The sequence below is a fragment of the Festucalex cinctus genome, chromosome 11 (assembly GCF_051991245.1).
Source record: "Festucalex cinctus isolate MCC-2025b chromosome 11, RoL_Fcin_1.0, whole genome shotgun sequence".
Taxonomy (NCBI): domain Eukaryota; kingdom Metazoa; phylum Chordata; class Actinopteri; order Syngnathiformes; family Syngnathidae; genus Festucalex; species Festucalex cinctus.
The window spans coordinates 19,058,554-19,074,477 of NC_135421.1; the positions used below are offsets into that span (position 1 = coordinate 19,058,554).

Genomic DNA, 15,924 nt, shown 5'->3' on the forward strand with positions numbered 1-15,924 from the left:
GTTTTTTCTGTTTGTTTGTTTGTTCGTTTGTTTGGGGTTTTTGTAGTTAATTTGAATTAAATTAATTTATTTTATTTTTTCATTCAGTTTTAATTAGTTTTTAGATTGACAATGAATTGGAACGTGATTTTTATTTTATTTTTTAATACTTGTGTCCTGTTATTGGCTGGCAACCAGTCAAGTGTGTGGCCCACTTATCTTGCCAAAAGTCCGACATTAACAGCTGCCCAAATTCACTGATGTTGGCCCAACTGGGCCACCAGTGCAAAATTCATAGAGAACGCTTGTTTGTCTATATGTACCTCATGACTGACTTGTGACCAGTCTAGAGTGTACCCCACTTCTATCACCAACACTCAGCTAGGATCAGCTCCATTTTACCCACAACCCAAATGAGGATAAGTGCAATAGATGATCAAATCTTGTAGCTCATTGGCAGATCACAAAATGCAAATGTGGTCGACAGCTCAAAAGAGAAGTTACACAGGAAGTGACTTGGGTGCACTGTAGCCGAGCCCGCGTTTGAAAATCCGCCGAAAGGCTCTTGACGAGACCTCGCCACTGGGGCGGCTGACATTTTGTTGCTCGCAGCGCTTTCTTTTTTCCATAGAGTCAGGCTGGAGGGAGGAGGCCTGGGGTTCAGTCTGCTGAGGAGGATTTCGGCCAGGTAAGCCGAACGAATTGCCGGCATCATGACATGAAGTGTTTGGTGATGCTTCCTCTATGGTCACAAAATGTGTCTCTGGAAATAGGAAGCATAGTTGCACAATTTTGCAGCATGACTTAACAGTATAAGGTTTTGCAAGTGCTTTTTCCATCAGGTGGATGCAATACATGGGTGAAAAGTTTTTAATTAGTTTTTAAAATAAATTTAGAGCATGGGTACTTGAAATGTTTTTTTTGCGTGTTCGAGTAAGTTCGAGGTCAGTGAAAGTGATATTACTATTTTTTTCGCTCCCAATAAAAGTCCATATCGAATATCCTGATGTCATTTCCATGCATGTTAACAAAGGTGAAAAGAGAATATTGCATGTTTACAAACTGAATTGAACATTGTTGTTCATTGCGTCCATTTAGGAAGTCTCACCAGTGCAGTAACAGCCCTCGAACTCACAACACCAACAACATGGGGTAAGGCGTTTCTTACATACGATGCGATACTAACGTTTTTGTCTGAAACAGTCATTTTTAGTGTTTATTATCGTCTCCCTTCAAAGATGGGATTTCGTGTGACTGTCACCAAATTTGAACCACACGGATGGATGACCCTTAATCGCGAAACGTTCGCCTTGCATGTGGGTCAGACTATGGCAGGGAAATTTGAAATGACAAAAGTAGAACACAAAACTCAAAGACCACAAGCTCTGAACCAGACCAAATGTTAGCATCAAATTTATGAGCCATGTCTACTATATGTAGACTCTCAAAAAAATCTATTAAGTCAGGAGTGAAAAGAGACAGAAATTTGCTAATTTTGTCTTTATACTGACCTTTCATGTTCATTTCTAATGGCCCTTAGGTTGTTAAAGGAACTAAAACATTTTCTTTTTTTAATGCACCATACACATTTAATTTATTTTTAATTTTTTTTAAGTGGGTGGATCAGAGTGGGAGGATATTACAGTATGATTCAAAAAGAATTACCCTATTTTTCATGATCAAATATTCTATGAAGGAAAAATAGCAACAACAAAAAAACACTTATAATAACAGTATTGTACTAACAGTCAAGTTTTATTTCACATGTTACAAGTGCTCAATATGGCCTCCCCTTGCAGCACGAACAACATCGATACGATATGAGAATTCTTCCCAAACACATTGAAGCACATCGGGATCAGTTGAATTGATCGCTGTGGTTATTCAATGTTTTAAGTTTTCAAAAACTGGGAAATCTGATCTTTCAAACACCCACTCCCTCATTCTGATTCATACATTTACTTATCAAATATTTGATCATGAAATAGGGTCATCCCTCTACTACATCTCACCTGCTCCCAATTTTAATGCACCACATTTGTATATACACTGGGTGGGGTCAAATTCACTGTGTAGGGGAAGAGTTTGCCAGTCGGCAATCTATCGAACTCAGTGACAGGGTTGGTTTTCACTCGGCACGCTGGCATAACGACCGGGTTGTTTCCATTCCGGGGTTCTGGGGTGCCGCCCGTCCCCTGATGCTCCCTAATCTACTTCCCCCTACAGTGTGGGGGAAAAAAAGAGCTAGAACATTTGAGGCTATTGCCAACCACTGTCTTTGCCACCGTAGAGTCGGAGACGACAGCGGACCAGGGAGGCTGAGCCGCCGTTTTTCCCGTTTGAGCGGTAGACGTCATTCCAGGCCGGCGGGTCAGCCCGACAGATCTCCTGCGCCACTCCCAGAGCGACCGGCTCAGCAAGGTGACTGGAATGGACATGGAAGAACACTCAAGAAAAAGTTTCGAATAAAATTGAGAGATTTTCACTTTTTTTTCGCTTTCTGCTGCCTAAATTACATTTGTTTGGTTGTACTAGATGACAGGGTTCCTCTCCCTGACCCTGTCCCACCTACAGCACCAGTTCCACTGCAAGTTCCGTCCCCAGCTCCGGCTCCCCTCCCCCCGGCCCAGAAAATGCCTCCCAAACGGCCCGACAAATCCACCAAGCCCAAACTGCCCCCTCGGCCTCTTTCCAAGGAGTTCAGTAGCACTGAACACGGTTCAGCTGTATTACAGGTACAACCCAAGACTAGTCTAGACTTTGGACTTTGGATCATTGTCTGTTTTTTATTTGACAGGGTTTGAATGCTTTCCGGGCAAGTGACATCCTGTGCGATGTTGTGCTGGTTCCTGGAGACAGTGAGGAAACGTTTCCGGTGCACAGAGTCATCATGGCGTCATCCAGTGACTACTTCAAGGCCATGTTCACAGGTAAGTCATCCACTGCAAAATGGATAAAAAGCAAAGTAATCATATTTGTACACTATTAGGGGGTATGCGCGAGACGGATATGCGCGAGATCAAGCTACATGGCGTCACCAAGTTGGGCCTGAAGAACATTTTAGACTTCATCTACACGTCCAAAGTCAGCCTGGACATGGGCAACCTCCAGGACACGCTGGAGGCGGCCAACTTCTTGCAGGTCATGCCGGTGCTCAACTTCTGCAACCAGCTTCTGAGCAGAGAGGTGAGCTTCAGTCCAGTCCATCGGATTCTTTTAGAGAATCAGCCGCTCACCTGCGTCTCCTCATGATCCAGATCACGATTGATAATTGCGTGGAGGTGGAGAGCATCGCATCTGACTTACTCCTGGAGGATTTGCAGGCGAACGTCGGTAAATAAGGAGATATACAAGTAGTATGATGGATTTGGGTACCTAAGTGCCCTTGTGAAACAGTGATGTATGTAACTGAAGGCTTTAGGTTTGGAGGTCAGGCTTGAACAGAGGTCTGCAACATACCGCTCTGCAGCCACATGTGGCTTTTTAGTCCCTCTCCTGTGGTTCCCTGTGGATCTCTTTATTAAAAAAAAAAAAAAAAAAAGTAGATTTTTTTTTATATGTAGATATAGAATATTATTTAAATGAATTGTTTCAATAAAAAAAAAAACAATAATATATATATATTTTTTTAAATTAGAGTACAAAGTTAAATTGTCAGAAAAAGAAAGGCATAAGATGGATGGATTATTATTTTTTTAATACCTACAAATGTCCAAAAAGTGACCATAAAATGTCCAAAAAGGAAGAGGATAAAAAGCATAAAATGACCATGAAATTGAAAGACAACTGAATTAAAAAAAATACAGAAATGTTTTTAAAAAATGTTAAGAAAAAAATATTCTATAAAATGTTCACAAAATTGTCAAAAATGTCAGAAAATTGACAGCAAAAAAAGGCAGATAAAAATGTCAAAAGATACCTATAAAATAAAACAAAACAAAAGCAAGAGGCAGAAAAGATGTTCATAAAACTGCAAAAAAATGTCAGAAATTTGACAGAAAGGCAAACAAGTCTAAAAATGTATGGAAAAAAATGAAGTATAAAAATTGCAACCACAAAAAAAATAACCCAAAACGGAAGATGAAAAGTAGAAGAAAATGATTGTCTATGTATTGGAATTTTTTTGTCTTGTGGAGCAGCTCTAATTAGCTCTTGGGCCTCCAGTACATTAAACAAACCCTAACGTACTCTTTCCTTCATCGTGATGTTCAAACGTTTTGTGTCTCCTTATTCTTGTAACTAATTTGTCCTAAAAATGGCTCTTTTGACATTAACTCATTTACTCCCATCCATTTTCACTGAAGCAAAACCCTTCGCTGCCGGCTGTTTTACTGGATTTTGACTGATTTTGCAAGGCCCACAAAATATTGTGTTCTTTTGCTATAAAAAACCTACCAAAAGAAAGATTAGCCTTTTTCTTTCATGAGAGAAAAAAAAAAGTACAATTCATCCGTTTCTGTTTTGTGGCAATTAGCATTAGAATATAGCTATAGTTTCATCATTATTCACAAATCTGTTTAAAACAGTGAGGAAAGAGCTTTTTGCAACATGGCCCTGGTTGATCTCTTATACTCTGCTGCCACTTGCTGGCCGTTTTTGTAATTACCATTGCTTCAAGTATTCTCTTCAGTTCAGAGGCTTCATCAAAGCCTTCTGCATGTTCTAGCGTAAAAAAAAAAATTAAAAAAAAAAAATTAAAAAAAAAAAAAAAACAGCGAATAAATACGTATTTGGGAGTTTGGTAATATTTAAAATAGAACGTATGTATTCGTTTTTGGGAGCAAATGACTTAAAGGTTGCTGACTCCTGAGCTAGAAAATGCTACGAATGATGGATGCACAAATTGTAAGTTTACTAACTCCCTTTTTTTTTTTTGGTAGCTGAGTTTGTGAGCCACAACCTTTCCGCCCTGGTGCAGTGCGGTCACTACCTGAAACTCTCTGAGAAAACCATCACCGGCGCCCTGGCCAGCAACTCCCTCAAGGGCTTCTCCGAAATGGAGCTCTACCACATTGCCAAAGGCTGGCTGGCTCACGACCCCGCAAAGCGCCGCCATTCCGTCTACGCCTTGATGCGTCACATCCGCTTCCCTCTGATGAGCCCCTCCGACCTGATCCAGATCTCCCACCAAGAAGACGACGAGCAGGATGGGGAGGATGACTCGCTGATGCGTTCTGAGACCGCCTGCGTCAACCTCCTGCTGGAGGCCAGCAACTACCAGATGATGCCCTTCATGCAACCGGCCCTCCAAAGCGAGCGCACGCAGATCCGCTCGGACGCCACACACATTGTGGCGCTGGGCGGCGTCATGCGGCAGCAGCTGGTGGTGAGTCGCGAGCTGAGGATGTACGACGACAAGACGGGTCACTGGCGAGCCCTCAAGCCCATGGAGGTGCCTTGCTACCAGCACGGTGTGGCCCTACTGGGCGGCTTTCTCTTCATCGTCGGAGGTGAGAGCGTCAAACACGTCAAGTTGAAATGAAACAGAAAGACTTTTTGTGAAGTCGTGCTATCTTCTCAGGTCAGAGTACTTACGACACCAAGGGTAAGACGGCCATCGATAGCGCCTACCGCTACGACCCGCGCTTCAACGTGTGGCTTCAGATCGCGTCGCTCAACGAGAAGAGAACCTTCTTCCACCTTAGCGCTCTCAAGGGAAAACTATACGCCATTGGTGGCAGGAATGCAGTGGGAGAGATTGGTAAGCGGATTATTTTTTCCCAGGGTAGTTCTGAAGATCACCTTTTTCGTCCAATCTTAACTCACTGACTCGCAACCATTTTCACTGCTTCCTGCTGTTTTACTGGATTTTGACTGATTTTGCAAGGCCCGCAGAATATTGTGTTCTATTGCTATAAAAACATGGAACCTACCAAAAGAAAGATTAGAGCCTCTTCTTTCATCAGAAAATAAAGTATATTTGTATCGGTTTCCATTTTGCAGCAATTAGCATTAGACTATAGCTAAGTTTCATCATTATTCACATTCCTGGTGAAAACACTGGCAAAAAGAGCTTGCTACAACATGGCCTTGGCTGATCTCTTATACTCTGCTGGCACCTGTTGTCCGTTTTTTTGTAATAACTACCATTGCTTTAAGCCACCTCTTCATGTCAAAAGCTGCATCAAAGCCTTCTGTTTGCTCTTGCATAAAAAACAAAACAAAACAAAAAAAAGTATCAATACGTTTTTGGAAGTTAAGGACAAAGTATTCCAAAATGTATTTACACGTTTTTGGCTTCGATTGAGTTAAACTACAAAAAGTCGTGAACGTTTCCTGCGTACAAGCTCAGTTGACGCAATAACTATTTTCTGCACAGACTCGGTGGAGTGCTACAACCTGAAGACAAACGAGTGGACCTTTGTGAGCAACATGGCCGAGCCTCACTACGGGCATGCCGGGACGGTCCATGGCGACATGATGTACATCTCAGGTAACACCAATGTAATAATGTAGCAACAACACAAAAATGCAGTTGGCTGCAAAGATCAGGAAGGAAATGAGTCAAATGTGGTCTCAGGTGGGTGCCGTACCGTGAAACGCAGCTTGGCCAATCACGGCGCAGCTCAGAAGATTCTCGCATCCTTGATCCACATCCCTTGTGCCGTTGATTTCAGTGGTGTATTGAACAATGTGCATTTAATTAAGCTCTTTTAAAAGGTAAAGATGTGCTTTAAGGGTATCTGATATAAAAAAAATAACTATTATGAATGCAAATGCAGGATATTTCTGGCAATCCACAAAGTTGGTTCAATTTGTCAAAAATCAACTAGCATGTTAAGGGTTAGCATAATGTTGGATTTTACGCTAACAAGAACATACTCTTATTTTGAGGAAGTTTTATCGCTTTGTCTTTCATGAAACTTTGTCTTAGGCCTTCCTAGTTACTAGGGCTTACCATTAAGTTACCATTAAGGTTTTTTTTATATATATCCTTAGCAAAAATGTATATATTTTTTTCACATTTTCTTCCAGACCCTGCAGACATAATAATATAACGCGGGTAAAAAAACGTAACCTCCTCTAAAGTGACTGTAACGATTGATCACAGACCTTGAGGCGACCTTGACTATTCGTCCTCACAGAAAAGGCCTTGTCTCCAAATAAACACAAGCGGGACATTCAAGGCTGAGTGTGGGAGGTTGGGCAGCTGAATCAAAGCGGAACGAGCCGGCGTAAAAAAATACAAAAATAAAAGAAATAGTTGAAGAGGATCTCTATAAAACCCTCCTGTTGTGTAACAAACAGATCTCGTTGACCTACTTTAGAGCTGAAAAGTCCAAATTTGAAAAATGCTAACAATTTTCTGTTTGAACTAATAAAATGTTTTTTAAATATAACATACAGTAAATGTTATTTATTTAATTAAAAAAAAAACAATTTGTTTGAATGAATACATGTTGTTTCCTAAATACAGTATATGGTATATTATTGAATTTAAAAAAAATACTCTTTGTTTAGCCCGAACCCTAATTGGATCAATTGCAACTTTCTTTTTTGACAAGTGGCATAAGAGTGCTCGAGTTGACCTTTTCTCCCCAACCGCTTCCTGTCACAGTGGCAGCTTGTCAGTGTAGACGCTCACAGCCTCGACCCACCACAGGAAACAGGTGTCTGATCGCGATAGCGCTTGAACACGGACGATGACAAAAAGTTCTCATACTCTGTTAGTAAGTACACGTACAGTCCGTATACCTGTGTGGGAAAAAAATGATGATTAAAATGACACAGTCTGAAATGTACGTCAGCACAAAATGTAAAAATGGATTTTAATTTTAACGCTGCCACATTGGATTTGAAATGAAACAAATAAGATGTGCTATAATTAACTGCACAATTTCACTTTTAACTTGAGTTTATTTATATTAAAATTAGGTGAACAATGCAGGAATTACAACTGTTTGTATTTGTGCCTCCCTCTTTTTAAGGGACTCAAAATCATGGGACTACCTGTATTACCTGCTGCATTGCCAGGTGGGCATGTATGGTTGCCAGTGGAGCTAAAACAAAGCACATTTTGTCCATTTGATTTGTTTGAGCCAAAAAGATGAGAATTGGATGGGTTATATCTTGCGTCTCTAAATCTGCGTCGTCATCGTTTTATGTCCATGTTCACATTCTTCCTTATAAATACCCAAATTCTCAACCATCTCATCTCGTCATCTGCCGAGCCTGAAAAAAAAGTGACAAAGCCTTTTTGACAGTCAAGAAAATTAATTTTCAAATGTGGGGAGTAAAAGTAAAAAGTCACCAGGAAAAAAAATAAAAATACTCGAGTACAGAATACAGATAGCTGGAAAAAAAAAAAAAGCACGCATTCGTACTTTGTTGCTTCCCACAGCTTCTTCGCATGTGGTTTTCAGACAAACACGGTGAGCAGTGTGGTTTCATGGTCCACAAAAAAATCTTTCACTTCCACAAATTAGTAGCAAAAAGAAGTAATCATTCTCAACATACTGTAGTTGTGGATCTAGTAGAGATACAGATCAGGTAACTTTATTTTGCGCTCATATTTGTGTGTTCAAATTTACTATGTATTAAAAAAAAAAAAAAAAAAGTGCCATGTATATGTTATTTTTTTTGTATTACTCGGTTCTTCCTCTATAGAATAGTCAATGTTTTGTTGCTCTTGGGTGCCACCTAGTGTTCACGGGGCCCAAAGCAGGCGCTTATTCATCTTATGCCTTGGTCCAGTTGTCTGAATCCCACTTTCCTATGATTTATCACCAAGGCGGCATCACCCACGACACCTTCCAGAAGGAGCTGTGGCGCTACGAGCCGGCGGCGGACGCGTGGACGCGGCGCGCCGACATGACGGAGCTGCGTGGCCTGCACTGCATGTGCACCGTGGGGGACCGCCTCTTCGTCATGGGCGGCAACCACTTCCTGGGCAGCAGCGACTACGACGACGTGCTGGGGTGCGAGTACTACAGCCCCGCGCACGACCAGTGGACGGTGGTGGCGCCCATGCCGAGAGGTCAAAGCGACGTGGGGGTCACCGTCCTCCACGGTCGCATCTACGTGGTGGGCGGGTACTCGTGGAACAGCCGCTGCATGGTGGACATCGTGCAGCGCTACGACCCGGAGAGAGACGCATGGGACCGCGTGTTTGACATTTTAGAGCCGCTGGGCGGGATTCGGGCCTGCACCATGACCGTTCATCTGCCTGAGGGCTCGGTGCACGAGGCGCAGATCCAGGAGGGACCCTTGCCCAAAGGCGACAACTGAAATTTGGTAGCAGTCAGGCAAAACATCTTTTTCTTTTGGAAATGGTCACGTCAAAACACAATGGCAGCTCCCCTGTGCATTTTACAGCATTGCTTCTTGAGACTTTTTTGTGGGTCTATTTGTGATAGACATGGTGACCAAATTTTGTATGGCTGAGTGAAACTGGATTCAGGGGCTGAATTTTCAACAACAACAACAAAAAACTACCAAATCTACATTTTTACAAGGAAAGACTGACATCAAAATGAGCCTAAAATGGCGATTTGGAACTAAAATGGCAGATGAACTGTGTGGTTTTCAGCAATTGCTTCTTGACATATATATATTTTTTTTATTTTTTATTTTTTGTGGGTCCACTTGTGACAGACTTGCCTACCAAAAAAGTAAAAAAAAAAATAACTTTGCGGTTGAATCTTCAACAAACTGCCAGGAAGAACATTACCTGCTAGATGACCCTAAAATGGCCACTTTGAACCCATTTTTTTTTTTTTTTTTGTCTATTCATGTTATTTTCAAATAACTGCCAAACATACATTTTTACCAGGCAGAATTGTCCTGCTAAAATGGCCACTTTGAGCCAAAATGGCTGACTCCCTGTGTCTTTCCTACCATGACTTCTTCAGAGTTTTTTTTCCTGATCATAATAGACATGCATACCAAATATCACATTCCTCAAATTCATTATTTCCAACCCAATTATTTTGTGGTTATGCCCCAAAACGCCAAAGAAATGAAGCAATGTTCAGTTAGCGCCAATGGGAAGCCCGAGGGAATGTGAGCACCATGACGATTTTCCCCCTTTGTAATTTCCTAAAATGAAGGTCATTTGCGCAGCATGGACAAAGCTCGACACTGTAGCTCATTTGAAAGCTCGTTACGCCCAAACATCAGGTCCGGTCATGAGTTTGGACCTCTGCTAAGCTTGTGGTCACAAAACCAGTGTTTGTGACAATTAATTCCACTGATCTGAAGATATGACTGGAGAGCCAATATAGCCCGTACACGCCCGTGCAAGCCGTTGAAGTCACAGGACGGCCATTTTGCTCATTCCATCTCGCGAGTAGACTACTGTGTAAACTATACGGTGTACGTACAGATTAGACATATACCATATATATATCTCCAATTTCGATACTGTAAATGTATCGTATGCGGAGAAAGCTTTCTTGGGAGGAGCAATATGGCGGCCTTGCGACTTCAAAAGTCTTGGCTTATCGGCTATCCGGTAATATATTCAGATCAGTGACTAATTCCCAGTCTGGTTTCTTGATGTTAGCCGTCTACATGTTACCAATAGCATCACTGTAAATGTCACATGTGCAACATTGTCTAAATGCTAGGTGGCTACATGTTAGCATTAGTTACATCAACATCAAGAGATTTGGCATTAGGGGGGGGGGTAACCAGGACTTTTAGTCCAGAAACTAGTAGCACAGAAAATCATGAGCGTAAACCAAGCTTCCATGCAGTTCTGTCCAGGTGGCCATGTTGTCGATAGGCATTCAATAAGATACAAATAAAGTTTTAAAAATTCGCAAATCCTGAGAGTGGCATCCGTTTGCCTTCTTTGTCGTTTGTGTGCTTTCGTCTCGTCCATTTCTTGTTTGATTCGCTAACTAATCAGAATGATCAGTCACTCGATGTTGACGTTTACATTTGAATATTCTCTATTCTCTACCATTACATCAATGTGCTAGGTGGCTAGTAGCTACAAGTTAGCATTACTAACTTCAAGACATAATTGCCTTGTCTCGGCACGTTTCCTACTCTTTACATCTTGATGCTAGGCGGCTACATATTAGCATCGCTAGTAAAATCATTTTGGGATGTGTCTATTTCTATTTTGGCAACGATATGTTTTTAAAGTATTTCTCTTTAAATATTTTTTTCCATCATTTTACACTCACATTTCATTAGGTGTGTTCGTCCTTCGGCTCAAGATAAGAACGCAGACATCTGACATGGCCAAGGACTGCAAACAAAGCAGCACACAGAAAAAACATTGAATTCGCACGCAACTTCAGGTCTCTACTTTTATTTTTATTAAAAATAAATAAATAAAATAGATGAGTGTGTCAAAATTGCTGATCCAGATAAAGAAAAAAAAAAAAAAAACACCATGAAGGCCAAAACTGAAATGTTTTAGGGCCTCAAAAGTATGGTTTTCAAGTAGGGTTTGAAGATGGAGATATGGTTTCAAAGTACAGTTCAAAAATGTGGTTTAAAAACAAAGCGTTGGATTTCAAGTCAGGGCTAGTTTCAAATTAGGGTCTCAAACTTGGATTAGTGTTTCAAAGTATGTTTTCAAGGTATGGTTAGAGTATCAATTTGGGGGTTGTAATTTCATAGTTTAATTTCAGGAAAAGTTTGGTGTTTGGGTAATAATAATAATATTAGTAATAGACATACTGTAGCCAGGGTGACAGTTTCAAAGTAGGATCTCAAACCAACCATGTTTAAGGGTTAAAAGTACGATTAGGGTTTATAAAAGTCTCACATTAAAACATCTTCAATTGAGTTTTTTCGTGTTTCCTTTTTATGTGCAGATTCCTGGCAGCCAGCCTGAGCACAGCCCCTCCCCTCCTCTAAGCATCCTTGTCCATCCTCCACATTGCCTTATAAAAAGCCATCGCGCTCTTCTTGGTGACGCTCATCTTCACTCAAAGTCCCGCTTCTTTTTCTTGTCTTTTCTTTTGTCACACTGTGTAGGATCTGCAATGTCCCTGGACGGCGACGTGTGCGTGGTGACGGGAGCGTGCGGCTTCCTGGGAAAGACGCTGATTAGGATGCTTTTGGACCAGGAGAAAAACCTCGGCGAGATACGACTCCTTGATATCGACGTCAAACAGGACCTGCTTCAAAGTCTAGAAGGTAACAAAAAGGGTCAGATTTCACACGATTTGTTGTTGCTGTCATTTGTATCTGAAGAACTGACCAGAATAAGTATTTGTTGTTTCTTTTATTTGCTTTTTTTTTTTTTTTTTTTTGATGGGGTGGGTGGGTTATCTCACAAATTGTTGATTTTTTTTTTTGGGTCAAAAAAGGAAAGAAAAAATGATTTGTGTACAAAATTAAACACAAAATTAAAATGGATTTTTAATTCTCATGTTAAAAAAATATATATTTTGTAAAGAAAATGGGGATAAAAAGTTTGATAAAAAAAAAATTAAAATTGATGGTTACTTTTTTTTTTTTACAAACAACAAAATTACAACTACTATTTGTTTCAGATTTTTTAAAAACCAACATTTAAACTGACATTTGTTTCATTTTATTTATAATTATTTTCATTTCATTAATCTGTTTTTTTGTAATTTTCTTTAAAAAAAAAAATACAAACAAAAGGAATATATGTATGTATTTATAGATAATGTTTTTGGATTTTTCAAAGAATACAAAGTTGGAAACTTTATTTTTTTAGAAAAAAAATTAAAATGCCGATGAAGGAAATACAGGTATGTTTCAGATATGTTTTCAGATTTTCATGGAAAAAAGGTTTTTTTTTAAAAAGATAGCTGTAGCTGATGTATGTTTTGGAAAAAAAAAAAAGCTGTTTTAAAAAGATTATGTCACCCCAAAAAAAATGAAATGACATGTTTTAGACTACAAAAAAACTCAACAACAAATTAAGCAAATTTTTGTTATTGTAGAAACACAAACAAATTTGGATAAGTTTGGAATCAAAGCTCAAAGATCCAATAATTTTGCTTGGGCTAGAATTAAAATTACTCTGCCTTTGCTTGTCATATTCAGCGAAATTCTCTGCGTTTCAGAATGCCGAGGCAATGTCAAGCTGAGCGCGTTGGAGGGCGACATCAGAGACGGCGACTTTGTGAGGAAAGCGTGTCGAGGGGCCACGCTGATCTTCCACATCGCGTCCATCATCGACGTCATCGAAGCTGTGGAGTCCAGCGAGATATACAGCGTCAACGTCAAAGGTGCGGGTGCCGGCAAATGTTGATGCTAGGCTGGGCGGCTAACGTAGCGCTCTCCTTACTTCCTGTCAACACGTGGCATTCAAATGCACCACGACGGTCATACCAGACCCAAATTATTGCTCATGATAGAGCAGGGGCGGGCCTCGAGGGCCGAAGTCCTGCAGGTTTCGGAGGTTTCACTCTTCCAATACAAGCTGATTCCAATCAACAGGATTGTTATCAGGCTTATGCAGAGCTTGCTTGATGAGCTGATCATATATCAGCTGTGTTGGAGAATGGAAACATCCAAAACCTGCAGGACTCCGGCCCTCGAAAACCGAGTTTGCTGCGCCTTGTGATAGAGGCTGAGAATCCTATCAAGCCTGTGGCAATGGAACACAACAGGAAGTAGCAAACTACCAAAATAAAAGCAAACCTGCACAAATTCATAGTAGTCAGGGCCTTTCAAAATAAGAGCTATATCCCCAAAAGCTTCCATTGCAAGTTGTTCACCATTGTTCAGCTTTTTGCGAACAAAACCATTTTCAATTTTAACCTAACTTGCTCTAGCTTTTTGTGAACAAAAAAATGGTAATTTGGAGTTCAGCCTAAAAAAAAATATTTTAATTGATTACAAAATGATGCTCAAACATGGCAACTGAGAGTACTACAGAGCCAACGGAAAAGCAGGAAGTATTGACCTATCAAAATAAGTTGTTTTTTTTCTTTTTTTTTTAAACTTATCTTTTCAAAGTTAGGATCACAAAAAGCCCCAAAACCCAAAAGTCATCATACTTTTTGTGAAACAGCTAATAATGCGCTAGCTTGTTTAAAAACAAAGGTTGCACAGTTTGGAATTTGATCAGCAGAACCAAACAAAATGAGTCTTTTATGCTTTAAATGACTTTGCTCCTTTTAGATGAAGTGTGACATGCGTCCAAACTTTGGTCCAACTACAAATTGCTCACAAAAAGCTGCACCAAATTGCTTCTACGAGAGCCGACAGTTGTTAACAAAAAAACAGATTTTTGTTGAGCAAAATCTGGCTGGTTGAAGCTCCAGTGATGTTCCAGGGACCGAGAACCTCCTGGAGGCGTGCGTCCAGGAGAACGTGGCGTCCTTCATCTACACCAGCACGGTGGAGGTGATGGGCCCCAATCTGGAGGGTGAGCCGGTGGTGAACGGCCACGAAGGCATGGCCTACCGCTCCTCCCTCAAGACCTCCTACAGCAAGACCAAGAAGGAGGCCGAGGACCGCACCCTGGGCTACAACGGCGAGCCCCTGCCCAACGGCGGCCGGCTGGCCACCTGCGCCCTGAGGCCCATGTACATCTACGGCGAGGACTGCCGCTTCCTGCTGGGTCACATGGCGGACGGCGTGCGCAACGGCGACGTCCTCTACCGGATGTCCCTGCGGGAGGCCAAGGTCAATCCGGTCTACGTGGGCAACGTGGCGGCGGCGCACCTCCAGGCCGCCCGCTGCCTGCGGGACCCCGAGCGGCAGGCGCGCGTGGCCGGCAAGTTCTACTTCGTGTCGGACGACACGCCGCACATCAGCTACTCGGACTTCAACTACGCCGTCATGTCGCCGCTGGGCTTCGCCATCCAGGACAAGATGGTGGTGCCCCTGCGCCTGTTCTACGTGGTCTGCTTCCTGCTGGAGGCGGCGTGCCTGATGCTGCGGCCCTTCTGGCGGGTGGTGCCGCCCGTCAACCGGCAGCTGCTGACCATGCTCAACACGCCCTTCAGCTTCTCGTACGACAAGGCCAAGCGCGAGCTGGGCTACGCGCCCAAGTACACCTGGCAGGAGGCGCGCAGCAACACCACCCACTGGCTGGCTCAGCAGCTGCCCAAACAACGCGAGAAAATATGGTCCAAGTAAAAATTTAGTTGATTCCCCTCAAAGAAAGAGTACGCTGAATTGAAAAACGCAGAGTTAAAACATCAAAAGAAAGTGACGCACAACTCCCTTTGTAGCCTGAGTTGAAACAACACAGGTAGTCTGAGTTCAAACATAAAGGAAAAGAGTGAGTTGAGTTCAGTTGCCCAAAGAAAAAGTATGTTTGTTTGAAAAGCGTTTGAGTTCAAACACATCAAAGAAAGCAACACTTAACTCCCAAGGTATCCTGTGTTCATATCAAGAAGAGGCGCACAACTCCCATGGTAGCCTCACTTATAGAAAAAGAGAGTAAGTTGAGTTTGAAAACATCAACAAAGAGCGCATTTAACATAAAAGAAAGGGTTAACTGATTTTTTATTTTTTTTTAAGCAGTTTAGGGTCAATATTTTTTTCCCCCAACCATTTGTCCAACGTTTTTCCCAATGTATTTCAATTTATACTGTATACAAATGTTCGCTATTCACGAGCCCACCCGGTCCGGTCTTTATCCCCTGTGAATAGTGATAGTGATTTTGTGCCTGTTTTCGCAAAACTACAGTGACGCAGAAGTATCTCCAAATTGCAAAACTACGACAAAATTTGAATTTAAGTTTTATACAGGTGATAATTTGCATATAAGACTACAAAATTACCAAAAAAAATAAAAATAAAAACCAAGCACTACTGATAACATTTTGATGAGATACTCATTTACAATACTGTAATGTTTGTTCTTTCAGTGAGGCTTCTTTGCCACCTACAATTTTGTTTTTTTGCAGAAGCACCACTGAGTCTAATGAGTATTTTCAATGGAAACTCTCATACTACTTGCTAATTTTTATTTGGAACTAATTAAAATGACTATCTACTTCAAAATAATTGCGGTTGTCTTGTGTGTGTTTTTTCTGCGCCACTGTCTGC

General features: G+C 41.4%; 2 protein-coding genes across 2 annotated transcripts; both read left to right on the forward strand.

Annotated features, from left to right (window-relative positions):
• Positions 1 to 64: 64 nt before the first annotated feature.
• LOC144030775 (kelch-like protein 9) lies at positions 65 to 10,752 on the forward strand. The gene is made up of 11 exons (XM_077537337.1): positions 65 to 667; positions 1,078 to 1,131; positions 2,270 to 2,400; positions 2,515 to 2,714; positions 2,777 to 2,909; positions 2,969 to 3,165; positions 3,237 to 3,312; positions 4,860 to 5,429; positions 5,501 to 5,680; positions 6,299 to 6,412; positions 8,711 to 10,752. The coding sequence occupies exons 2-11, from the start codon at positions 1,127 to 1,129 to the stop codon at positions 9,205 to 9,207; spliced, it is 2,103 nt and encodes a 700-aa protein (XP_077393463.1). The 5' UTR covers positions 65 to 667; positions 1,078 to 1,126; the 3' UTR covers positions 9,208 to 10,752.
• Positions 10,753 to 10,774: 22 nt separating this feature from the next.
• Positions 10,775 to 15,882, forward strand: hsd3b1 (hydroxy-delta-5-steroid dehydrogenase, 3 beta- and steroid delta-isomerase 1). The gene is made up of 4 exons (XM_077537348.1): positions 10,775 to 11,231; positions 11,754 to 12,078; positions 12,981 to 13,145; positions 14,198 to 15,882. Exons 2-4 carry the CDS (start codon positions 11,925 to 11,927, stop codon positions 15,004 to 15,006), a joined length of 1,128 nt encoding a protein of 375 aa, XP_077393474.1. The 5' UTR covers positions 10,775 to 11,231; positions 11,754 to 11,924; the 3' UTR covers positions 15,007 to 15,882.
• The last annotated feature ends 42 nt before the right edge of the window (positions 15,883 to 15,924 follow it).

What these genes read in the sequence shown, in the direction of transcription:
- LOC144030775 (XM_077537337.1), top strand. An exon ending in AGAGCGACCGGCTCAGCAAG is followed by an intron (nt 2,401 to 2,514) that starts GTGACTGGAATG and finishes TGGTTGTACTAG; the next exon opens with ATGACAGGGTTCCTCTCCCT. An exon ending in GAATGCAGTGGGAGAGATTG is followed by an intron (nt 5,681 to 6,298) that starts GTAAGCGGATTA and finishes TTTTCTGCACAG; the next exon opens with ACTCGGTGGAGTGCTACAAC.
- hsd3b1 (XM_077537348.1), top strand. Translation starts at nt 11,925, where the DNA reads ATGTCCCTGGACGGCGACGTGTGCGTGGTGACGGGAGCGTGCGGCTTC. An exon ending in CCTGCTTCAAAGTCTAGAAG is followed by an intron (nt 12,079 to 12,980) that starts GTAACAAAAAGG and finishes TCTGCGTTTCAG; the next exon opens with AATGCCGAGGCAATGTCAAG. An exon ending in ATACAGCGTCAACGTCAAAG is followed by an intron (nt 13,146 to 14,197) that starts GTGCGGGTGCCG and finishes GTGATGTTCCAG; the next exon opens with GGACCGAGAACCTCCTGGAG.